Source organism: Galeopterus variegatus, unplaced genomic scaffold (genome assembly GCF_000696425.1).
Source record: "Galeopterus variegatus unplaced genomic scaffold, G_variegatus-3.0.2 Scaffold1866, whole genome shotgun sequence".
NCBI lineage: Eukaryota > Metazoa > Chordata > Mammalia > Dermoptera > Cynocephalidae > Galeopterus > Galeopterus variegatus.
The window spans coordinates 4124-16662 of record NW_007727977.1 but is presented as its reverse complement, the minus strand read 5'-3'; the positions used below and the strand labels follow the sequence as shown (position 1 = coordinate 16662).

At 41.1% G+C, this 12539-nt stretch overlaps 1 protein-coding gene across 4 annotated transcripts in view; it reads right to left on the bottom strand.

Annotated features, from left to right (window-relative positions):
- Positions 1 to 8381, bottom strand: part of FRY (furry homolog (Drosophila)) — a 79172-nt gene extending 70791 nt beyond the window's left edge. For all 4 annotated transcript variants that reach the window (XM_008579355.1, XM_008579357.1, XM_008579359.1 and 1 more), the window contains exons 1-5: positions 8232 to 8381; positions 7578 to 7681; positions 6660 to 6845; positions 3812 to 4010; positions 2311 to 2432 (exon numbers count right to left, since the gene is read on the bottom strand). In XM_008579355.1, the coding sequence (XP_008577577.1) occupies positions 2311 to 2432; positions 3812 to 4010; positions 6660 to 6845; positions 7578 to 7681; positions 8232 to 8311 (691 nt within the window). In that variant the 5' untranslated portion in view covers positions 8312 to 8381. The remainder of the gene's footprint in view (positions 1 to 2310; positions 2433 to 3811; positions 4011 to 6659; positions 6846 to 7577; positions 7682 to 8231) is intronic.
- Positions 8382 to 12539: the final 4158 nt, after the last annotated feature.

Here is a 12539-nt window from a genome sequence, read left to right as displayed (position 1 = left end):
ACAGTCTCTGCTCTCTCTATATGCAGATATTGAAATGTAGACACTGCAAAGAAGGCAGCCATAATGTAAACTTTGGCCTGAATATTTGTTTTTCCAGTAGCATTAAAGTCATCTCAGTCATCAGAAAACCATTTGATCATATGGGAATGAAAATGTAAGATAAAGCTCATGATCGAATTCTGGGTCTTTAAATAGTACGCCTGCCTCTGCAGATTACAAGAGTCAGACAACACAATGAAAACAGTGATTTTGGTTGTCTCTATGATCTAGAGGCTCTGTGACACATTTGGTTATCACATGAAAGTGGACCAGAAGGGGGTAATTCAATGTCATTGTTTTTAGCTACACCTTGGCTATTTGATCATAGGGACAAATAGATTATATAAGAAAATGTTCCTGCAGAGAAAACAGAGGTTACTGGAAAATGGACTTTGGATGTATTCATGGTGGTAAATATAGGATTAAATCCATATAGGCAATTCACAACTTATGAATGGATCATGTTTCAAAAAATTTCTTTATTTTGTTTATCACAGCACATTTTACTACTTAATCCATTTTATAGGTGGGAGTTAGGTCCCCTGACAATGAGCAAATACTTATTTAAATCATAATGAACGTAAAGCTAGAAATATACTTGTAGGACAGCAGAACCCCACTGCCACTATGGCAAAGTCCTCTGGGGAAAAAGAGTCCCCCCCTCCCCAATCCCCCACCAGCCACACAGTGAATCTATATCTCCCAGCCTTCCTTGCAGTTATATGTGGCCTGAGTTCTGGCCAGTAGAATGTGGAAAGAAGCACTGGACACCCCATTCAAGCCTGGCATGTAAACTCATCCTGAGTAATCCTCCACTCACTCTCTCTTCCTCTACCTGCTGGCTAGATGCAAAGGATCTAGTAGAGACCTCTGGACCTAGGGGGTGGAGGGTCCCTGAAGTACCTCATGGAAGGCCACCTGCCAAACATCCACGCTGAACTGTGGGGATCCAGAAAAAACCTTCCACTGTGTTAAGCCTCTGATCATTGGGAGATGTGTGTTATATCAGCTATGCTACCCTGACAAATACAAGTGTTTCCAGGAATACATTGTATGTGTGTAGTGGAACAGGCTGAGAGCAGGGATATACAAGGAAATCAGAGTGGGTGAANTCCTCTACCTGCTGGCTAGATGCAAAGGATCTAGTAGAGACCTCTGGACCTAGGGGGTGGAAGGTCCCTGAAGTACCTCATGGAAGGCCACCTGCCAAACATCCACGCTGAACTGTGGGGATCCAGAAAAAACCTTCCGTTGTGTTAAGCCTCTGATCATTGGAAGATGTGTGTTATATCAGCTATGCTACCCTGACAAATACAAGTGTTTCCAGGAATACATTGTATGTGTGTAGTGGAACAGGCTGAGAGCAGGGATATACAAGGAAATCAGAGTGGGTGAAAATAACTTGATCAAGGTGTGAAAAGACTTAGACTTGCAACCTGAAGTACCTTCTGAAAATTCAGTATAAGGCATTCATATATGTTCCCATTTTTATTATCTTCATATAATCAGAGGTTTTAGACAAATTAATATTTCACAAACAAATAGCACATTTCTTCCTTTGGGCTGTGTTCAGTTAGTTATTAAGTGATTTTTGAGGTCTTAATATTTCAAACAAATTCTAGAAGAAAAACTCAAACAAGAAATGGCAATCCTATTCTTGGAATGACTTTTCCATTTCAGTTCATCGATATTTTTTGTTTTTTAGTAAGTATCCTCTGATAGTAAAAAGAGATATGGCTAATCTGGAATGTTTCAAACTGAGAAATGTGCTAATTATCAGAGCAGCTGGGAAATCCAGCTAGATGGATTTAATTTCTCTTACCAGGCAGGTTAGAGAAAAAAGGTAGAGATGGTTTTTATGTCATGTTGAGAAACAAAATTTAAATTTCACATACAAATCAGCCCAGGCCAAGTGGGATCTGAAAGCAATTCAGCTGCAGACAAAATCTTAAATATTATGACTATATTATAGTTTAATAGTAAACTATATTTATTCACACTGTGTTCAGAACACTGAATGGTCATTTGTGCGGGAATTGTTAGCAAACACTTATAAAGCCAAAAGCATTTTATCACACGTTCTTTTTTGTTTGTTTGTTTTTTTAAAATCAGTTTGACCATTTCAACCAGCCATTTAACCAGGCTGAATAGGCTTACGCAATGGAAGCCAAGTGTCAGGACCATGTTATATGGTGTGTAGTCACGTAGAGAGAGTGAGCTTCATTAGAGAAAAACACCAAACAAGGGATTTGGGCAAATATGATAAAGTACCTGATTTGGAATCTTTAAATACGGACACAATGTGACGTAGAAAATTAGTGAGCTGTTCAGCACTCTTTGAATTTTGATTTTTGGGTGTGATGTCTTCATGGCACCAAAGTGGACCAAATGCCCTTAAACAAAACACACAAAATGTCAAAAATATAACTGCCATTTTGCATTTTAAAACCATATCAGTAGTCCTGAATCCAAAGGTACAATATATATTAAAAATTTTTACTAATTAACTTGGGGATACATAATAAAGCTTACCGGCATACTCGATATGCATCTAATTTATGGAGGCATACATTTTTTATATTTTAAATTAAATTTACTTACGAGATTAAAACCTCCCAATTCACCAGAACAGTGCGTGGCATATCAAAAGTGCTGCATATTTGTTTGTTAAATAAAATTTAAAAATATATAGATTTAGACTCAATTTTTACATTTCAAGCATTTGCAGAGATAGGGCTTTTATCAAGATCACCTAATTAAGTTGCCAAATACTGTAAAACCAAACTGAAAACCCAACTGAAAACCCGGCCTCTGTTGTCTATTTGGTTTTCAACAGCAAGAATGGGAATGGAGCCAGGTGTGAGGATTTCTGAGACCCGCCCTTCCCAACGTGTGGTGTTGACAATACCTTTTCTCTCCACAAACCATTCAGGCCTCTGACTACCCTATATATGCTCACCCCCTTCCTAAGCTTCCTGCACACTAAATCCTATATTAAGCTGAGAGCTGTGCAGAACAGCTTGAATTATTAATTGAGGAAAGAAAACACCCTTTTGCATTGTTTGTATTAATTGATACATTAGTTAAAGAAAAAAATCACGTGAGATATTAGATAACACACATGCAGAGTAGGTTTCCAGGACTTAACTTACTGAGCAAGTAGAGCACGCCCCCAACTCACAGGTAAGCATATACAAACACTCGACCTCAGGGTGCAATACATTCTGAAGCCTTGCAAGCTAAAGGGTTAATTAGAAGACCAGAAGACCTGAAAAAACAGGACTGCTAGCAGTTTCCCTTGACTTTGACTTATTATTAGTTTGATTCCTTCCCTATCATGCTTCCTATTGTTTCTGGTTTCTGACTTCTATTTGCAAGTGATTCTTTGGATCAGATGTGCAGACAGTTGTCCCCTTGGCAGCTGCTCCTGGCATGACTGACCAACATCCTTGGTTTCCAGAGTGACGCTCTTTGCCAAGTCTCAGAACTCCTAGATCCTGGCAGCTCTAATAGATGATCAAAGTCATGCTCACCATGCGGCATGACTGTCTCTAGCCTCCCTCTGCTGTGTCATCATTAGATACAAAATCTTCCTGTCGACTGGCACATCAGTGAGATCTCAGATAATTTCTACCAATGTCTGCCTCTTGCAGAGACTCCAGCTGATGCAATTTAGAACTCCAGGATCACTTTTCCATCTGTGTGGTTTAAAGTGTTGGCACTTTTCCAAAAGACTGACCTGAAAACAGCATGATTTCTAACTCCTCATTACCTGGTCGTCAGAAACTCAATGAGCTTGTTTGCCTTTTCATCTGCCTCTGCAGCTGCGTCCACGTCGTCTACCTCTTGGGTCATCTGCGGGAGGTTCCCACTGCTGCCTCCCAGGCTGATGCTGGAGGAGGTGGAACTGGAGCTCAGCCCCGAGTCTGGCACCGGGGATGACTGGTCCTCTCTCAGGAAGTCAAAGCCACCTGGCGGGAGAAGAAGGTCACGAGGGGTGTGCTAGACAGCGTGCTTGTCAGAGGCCCAGGCATGAGCACACAGAAGTGTGTACTTATTTAAATTTTGGGGAGGAAACAATTGATTTTGGCTGTGGCTATGATTCAACAAGACTGTGACATAATGGAGTCAATTGTACAACTTTGTAAACCACTGTGTATTTGGGGACGGGGTGACCTGCTGTTTTCCTACTCTGGTGTTTTAGTGGATGCTTTCTTTTTTTTTTTTTTGTCTTTTTCCGTGTCCGGCAATGGATCGCAACCCTCAGTGTCGCCCCCGTACCGGACCGGGACCGGCAACGGGATCGCAACCCTAGGCGTTGCCCCCGCTCCTCGCTCAGCCAGTGAGCCGCAGAAAGTGACTCAATAGATGAGAACAACGGTAGAGTGAAGGATGCTGAGAACAATCTGATCACATACACATATATCCATTATGTTTTTAGTTTCAAACTACTCCAACTTTGGACATTTTTTTCTCCTTCTGACTTCCTTTGAAAAATGACATGAGCAAAATTTTCACTGTAGGCGTTGCCCCCGTGCCTCGCTCAGCCAGTGAGTGGGAACCGGTCTGCATGTGGGATCCGAACCCTCGGCGGGAGCGCTGCCGCGCTTCCCAAGCGGCGCACTAGCACAGTGCACCACCAGGCCGGCCCAAGTGGATGCTTTCTATAAAAGAAAGGTATGTGTGTGTTGTATGCATGCATAGGCCAGGCCAAGGAACAGTTCAGCTACAACAGTTTAAGCACTAACGGTGCTGTTAGTAAATTATTCCTGGGTATCAGATTACTTAATCACATGAACTGATACCTTTTTTGAGGATAGCAGTCACTTAATGGCTGATGAGTAAGTTATACTCAGTATTTTTGAGAAAAATGTACCCAGAAACTTGAATATTATATGTATATTAATATAGTTTAATAAAGTATGTTGCATGGTATTGAAAGAAATATGGCATACACAAATACTGTTTTTTTTCACTATGTATTTGGTTAACATCCTACATTTCTGGCTATGGTGTGGATCTGAAACTGTATACATGCAATCAATCCTCTTTCTCAACTCAATAATCATACAAAGTACATAGTGCTGGTGTGTCTGACAGGTATATTGAATTAGGGTGAGGATCCTTGAGTTTGCATAGCATCTCTGCCACTTACACTGTAATTCCAGGGAGTTTGCATAATTCTCTGTACCTTAGTTTCCTCTTATAATGAAGTGAAGACAATTTCCATCACACAGGTTTTTAGTGTGGATTTGAAAGCAACTATAATTTAAATTAGGTACTCGATAAATGTTTATAAGAAGGGGTCATTTCCCATACTCTTTGTACACCTATTCCCTGTGTGCTATAGATCCAATCATTTTAGCTATCTGTTGTTTCTCTTGCCTATGGATATTGTGTGCATTTTTTGGTCTGGGTAAATCTCTACTCTAAATCATTTTATACCACATTAGAGCAATAATAAATGCAAAATTGATGTACTCAGAGATATACAACATACACATTACAATTTTCTCAGCCTAAGTCCACATACTTAATGGAATAATCTCCCTCCTTGGGAGTTAGAACAATCAGAACTCTTCAGATTCTTTTAACTAAGCATCTAAAGTAAAGAAGTTCTTTGTCTCTGAGAGGCTATTGGGGGGTTATTTCCAATTAAGTGTCGCTTGGTTCAAAATAAAGAGCTTCAGCTGAGGTCAATGGGCCTCTCAGAGTTAATGACTTCATAGTTATTTTCCAAGGAAATATGTTCACCTCTGTCAGATGGCAAGACAGTGCTCGGTACAAGAGATAAAAGGTGCATCCTTTTCAAAGTAATGAAGTCAGCACTTAGTGACACATGAAACACCATACGTTGTACCAATTGTACCACATTCAGTGCCAACGTGTAAATACTTAGGTAACAGTGTAGCCCTGAACTCATTAGTTGGTAATTCTCATCATCATTTTAAGATATTTTAAATGTTCTGTTGTACCACATTCAGTGCCAAAGTGTAAATACTTAGGTAACAATGTAGCCCTGAACTCATTAGTTGGTAATTCTCATCATCATTTTAAGATATTTTAAATGTTCTGGCTCTAAATGAAAACCATTGATCAACCCTTTAGAGAAAGTTTTCATGAATGGCTCAAAATGGAATAATAATTTCTTTGACTCAGCTAATGCCTCTAATCCCACTTGTGAGAAATTTTTGGTCTCAAACAGTGATAGTTTTTAATAGGCTCCCACTAATGGTGCCTTCCAGGAAAAGGCCAGTCATTCAATAAAGTGAAAATTCCTGCGGGGGAACAGGAACGTACACAAGCGATACACCTGGCACCCAGGCTGTGAGCTACTCTCCGGCTGATGCTCTTGGCCAAAATGACATTTTAATTTTTGATGCATCACTAGGAACGTATTCAATGGGAACAGCAATAATAACAATAATAACAAAAAATGTATTTAAAAATATTCAGTAATGAAGAAGGCTTTTGAGAGGCAAGTTCACATCAAATGAAATGGTGCTATCACTTGGAAAGTTGGAGGTAACAGCATGAGGGAAGTTAACTTGGTTTCCAGTGACACCTGCAGTTATCTCCACATTTGTGGCTGTCTCAGGCTTTCTGCCACACCTTGTTACCTGTATAGAGATATTCAGGCTGGTAAGCTGGCTGAACGGTGAGCGTCTTAGCTTCACCCATCTCTCGAGTCTGCAGGAGTACGGAAGCAATGGCATGAAAATCACTGTTGCAAGAGAGGGCGATCAAGAGGTGGAGCAGCAACTTTTTGCTGTGTTCAAAGACTTCAGGTCGGTAATGGTCCAAACCTGGAACAAACCGGTGGAATCTCTTAGTATAAATAAACGCTAAGCTCGTTTAGATTCCAGGGATAGTAAAGATTCCAAGATACCCAGGAGGAGCATATTGAAAGAATGTTTAGTTTTCTTTGTTATTGTTTGTGTTACCAACATAAAGAAGTTGGGCTTAGGGAAAATAAAATGCTTTATTTCTTAAATAAAAATGTTCTCATAAAATGCCGATAGCTGGACTTTTCTTGACCTCTCTGGCATTTGACGTGGTTAGCATTCCTCCTTCCTGAGATGTTCTCTTTCGTGAATCTCCCTGTTACTGAAGGACTCCAATTTTATTCATCTTTCTCTAACCGAATTTCTCAGTTTCCCTGGCTGGTTCCTCTTCCCACTTCTGTTCCACAATTTGGGTGTTTTTGAAGCACAGTACTTGGCCCCCTCTCCTGTATATTCTTTCTCTCTTGTGTCATGGCCTTAAATGTATCATCTTGGCAATGACCCTCAAAAAGGCCAACTTATTTTGAGTATCTTTACAGACACAGCATTAGTGAGGTACCACTATATTTACACTGTAGAAATAGGACAATTTCAAACAATGATCAAGTGAAGTTTTAGAGCAGATGTCACAAAAGGGCAATGAACAACAGAAGAGACTAAATATTTCAGACAAGGCAAGCAGGATGTCAATGGAAAAGGAAATCTCTATGGGTTATCTCTACGGGCTAGACTTCCTCTTAGACCCAGGCTTACCTAAGAAGACGGCATGAAGTAATAACGGTAGATGAAGAGCCCAGTCTTCTCTTACACTGTGATCCACCACCATCTCCGTCATAAAAATTACAGCAATGTTGCACCTAATCAATAAAATGATAGCATTAATACAACTTCTGAAGAGGATAGAAATACAATGACAGATCAGTAAGACATAATTAAATACAATCTTAAAGTCTTGTTGAGGATTTATGTAAAACTCTTCTTCCAGGGAAGTGGAGTTTAACTTCTGACATAGGATAGAGCTCCACAACAAGAAACACAGATTGCACTAATTGCGGAGTGGAGAGTCTGCTACTCACTAGGTAATAAGAGCTGAGGGATGAAGAAAAATGGAAGACAAAGTCCCTCTCTTCAAGTCGCTTACAGTCTAAACAGCATTACAGAATGCATACCCATGTCGAGATTACATCAGGGGAAAATTCAAAGGGCGACAAGGCAGCCTTGCACACTGGTTAATATTTGACCAAACTCTGCTACTGTTTTGAGAGCTGGCTGTTAAGTCAGCCACAATCCCACTGATTTAAAAGAACATTTCATTAGGTGGGACCTGGGGTAGATTTCTCTCTTCTCATTCGTGGAGAAGTCCAGTCAAATCTAGGTGCTGTTTCCCTCTACCCACATGCTGCTCACCTATGGAGCGGCCCCCGGGGAGTGATTGTCTCGGGGAGGTAGTCAACCAGGGGGGCCCAGCATCCTCCAGTACAAGGCATCGGTAAGGGCTGTGGCTGTTTGGTCTCTGTAATAGTCAGCAACCAGCCCGTGTAGGGAGAAATTGGATCATCTGTAGGGTGAAAAAGACAGGCGTGCTTTATTTTCAGAGAGAAGAGATTCTTGTTTTCCCTACTTGCTGTTTTTAGAAAGAATCTTAGAAATGCATGCTCACAAAAATAATTTTCTAACCATTCAATTTGGTGAGTATGAATTACATGATCAAATGGGTTAGAATTACTTGACTAGATAATTACTTGATTAGTTATTACTTGACAACTAATTTATAGTTATTCATTATAGAGCAAAGGAAAATACAGATACACAAAAATGCTAAATCACGTGAATTCCCCTCAGTGTGAAAACTTGCTCTTCCTCCGGTCTTCCCCATCTCAGTAAAACACAATTCCACATTCCCACTTTGCTTAGGACAAGAGCCTTAGAGTCATCCCTGACTTCTCTTTCACACCCCACATCCAACTCATAATCACGATGATGACAACAGTAACAGCAAGAATAACAGCATTCGGAACTAACACACAGACTGCTTACTTTATGCCAGGCACTGTTCTACGCATGCCACATACTAATGGTCCTATAACAGGTATCTATTAGCATTGCTATTTTATAGAGGGGAAACTGAGGTTAATTTACTTGCTATCATCAACATGTTCAGTGAGCTCTGCTTTCAAAACATGCTGAATCTGAGCCCCTTCCCACGTGCGTCACTGCTCTCCCGGTCCACGTGTCTATGCTTTCTCGCATGGGTTACTGCCATCAGTCTTCTACTGTCTCGCTGCTTCCACAGAACAGCCAGAGCAGTCCTTTTAAAACAAGTTCAGTGTGTCTCTTTCTCTGCTCAACAATCTCCAGTGGCTCCCCTTTACATCCAAATGAAGTTCAAAGTCCACCTCTTAGGCCTTAGTCCATCTCTGTTTCTCTCTTGGCTTATTTCCTACTATGTCCCCTCACTCACTCCAACCCAATTGTCCTGGCTGCCTTGCTCTTCAGTGCTCTGGCTAGGCTCCGTCCAGCCTCAGGGCCTTCACAGCTCCTGTTCCCTATAGCTGGAATGCTCCTCCCAGATAGCTGCAAGTGTCATTTCCTGACTTCATTCAGGTCTTTGCCCAAATGTCACATTATCACAGTGCTTTCTAAAATCTACTGATATAGGAGGTGCTCAGTTTCCCTGGGCTCCGGTTACAGGACATGCCTCTGGGTTACAAGCCATTCCCTGAGATTTCAGGCCCCCTCTGTTGGCCCTCCCCTGGGAGAAAGCTACTGTTGCCAGTTAGACCTATTTTTGGTACCAACTTGGGGAGGGTGAGACACAGTAGGGGGCTGGTTTGCACAGTGGCTGGACATGCTCAGTAGAGAGGGGTTATGTAACCCCAATGGCTGGACATGCTTAGTGGAGTTTGTCCTCTGCATGACCTTCCTCTAGAGGTGCTATAGAGCACAGAACATTCTTGAATATGCCTGGTGCATGTGATAGGATATGATCAATGAACATGCTCCAGGAAGGGACCAACTGAGTATGTGCAAGACTAATGTTACATAACTGGGAACCACCTCCTTCACTGAATATTCATTAGGTAGAGGAACTATAAAAGCAGAATCCCAGCCAAAGGTGGGTACCTTCCTCTAGAGGTGCTATAGAGCACAGAACATTCTTGAATATGCCTGGTGCATGTGATAGGATTTGATCAATGAACATGCTCCAGGAAGGGACCAACTGAGTATGTGCAAGACTAATGTTACATAACTGGGAACCACCCCCTTCACTGAATATTCATTAGGTAGAGGAACTATAAAAGCAGAATCCCAGCCAAAGGTGGGTTGCTGCTCACTTTCCTGGAGGTGACCTGCACTTTGCTGGCTGAGGTGTGTGTGCTTTGCTCTGTATCAAACTTACTTTCAATAAGCGCTGCTGGTTCTCTAGAGCCAGCCTGCACTTTGTACTGAACTTTAAGTGTGTTTTTCTTGCTTTTGTATTAGACTTGATGTCTGTACTGAACTTGCTTTTGTGTTAAACTTGGTGTGGGCCCTGCTCAATCTCTGGAGCGAGGCCGCACTCTCTCTGTGGAACCTGTGTTCTTATCTGTTACGTTAAAACTGTTCTCACTTTCTACTGTGACTGTGCCCTTGAATTCTGTCCGGTGGCGGAGTCAAGAACCCGGTCAGAGGACTTGTTGGGTTGAGGCCGACCAGTGGGCCCCCGAGACCTTACCTCCGACATCACTACCCCCACCCCAATCACTCTCTACCACTCACTCTGCTTGTTTAGTTTTCCTCCCTCAGCCTGGATCACCAACTCACCAGCGCTGCCTGCCTCCCTGCCCTCCAACAAAAGCTCCATTTTGTTCTCTGTTGCTTCCCTACTACCTAGAACAGTGCCTGGCACACAGTAGAGGATCAATGAGTATTTGCTGAATGAATGAATGAACTTCAGCAGTATCTTTAAAGTAAGCACAGCAACAAGTTCCATGGAGTTATTCTTATAATGCTCTCAACATAGGCCTGTGGCATTCAGGACAAGCAATTCCACTGGGGCCACATGATATGACCCAGGTATGTGGCTTTAGACAGGCTGGCTTAATCCTGGGATAGGTTTAATGTATTAAGAGGAAGGCTGTATTACATGGTCTTTAGGAAATTTTCCCCAAATGTAGTTTTTCTTGGTTGTACTTCTGAAAGGTAGTGAGAGGTAGTTGATTTGAAACTGTTGGTCCAGTGTGGAACACTGGCCTTAACAGTTAGCAAAGCTGGTGGAGGGGATGCCTTCCTATTGTGACAACTGAGACTCTGAACAAGGACAGGCACTAGAACTAAGAATACCCCACACTTCTGGTGCGTGAGCTGAGGAGTTTCAACAAAGTAAGATCAAGACTTTCTTCAGAGAGAGTAACTGCTGGCTCTTACACACCAACAAACGAGCACTGGAATCCTATAGTTCGATGCCATGAAACTTGGCCACAACAATTTTAGCCTGGGAAAAAAGTGAAAGCAGGTGCACTAATAACTCATTTCAGTTCTCACTCTCAGTAAATTACCTACAGAATATCTTACTCTCCACAAAGGAAGTTCTTAGTTAACCATCTAGGATAAGTTAGTTGCAAAACACACCTTTAAGTAATTAGCTACTCTTTAACAAAATTTGGAAGGGAACAAAAAAAATAAGGGAGAATAGTAAAGAATTAAAAATAAACAAATTTGTGAGATTTTTGTTAGGAAAAGATATACAATTCCTTGTTTCAATGATGTTCTCAGATATATTATCCAAAGAGCAAAAATGTGCTGAGAAGGATTAAGGTGGCCTAAATGGTTTTCTATGGTTAGATATAAGATACTATACCTCAGCTGCTATCAAGCTTAAAGTGTATCTTTATAATGGGGTCAGATACATTAGCACATTGCCTTGGAAAATTATCCAGATATTTTAAATAGTTCTGGGAAAAATAAAAAAGCTTACAGAATATTGGTAGAAAGCTACTTCATAGATCTAGGTTTAAATCAGTTTGCTTGCCAATTTTACTCAAGATGGTGTAGATTTTTACTACAATATACGTTTCAGAGGCTGCACACAGTTCTTCCTTTTGAATAAGTCCAGACCTTCAAGTGCTGGGCCACTTGGTCTCTCCTGACCCCTTCTTTACCCTTCCTATCTCTGCTGATTCCCTCAGGAATTCACGGAGGAAATAAGCAACCGTCAGCACATACCAGACATGTGGCCGTATGGTTTTGGAGCTGAGCCTACTAACTCTTGCATCTCTCAAGGCATATTCTATATCCATAATTGTGTAGCTAGAACCAAAAATACATCAGGGAGGCCCAGTTACCAAAGTCCTTAAGTTATTCAGTTGTCTTATTAGGCATGCTTTCTCCAAGACAGCCAAAGTAAAATACTATTACGTGAACACTCTGGAAAAGGATCTTAGTATATATTCTATGGACTTTCTGTGATGAGCATCTGTTTGGGTAGCTTGATTTCATTTTCTCTTATAATGAATAAGTTAAAACGTAAGCTCTTAGCACCCAAACTTCATGCCATGAATGTGATCAATTACAGTAATTCAAATTTTGTACCAAAATTTTCATGTTAAAATGCTGCTGATATTGATACAACAAATTTATGAACATTTCTAGGTAAAAGAGAGGCCATATGATAATATTAGGTTTATTTTATGCTTCATCTGAATTCACACTAGTTTTCTCTTCACAAATACTTCT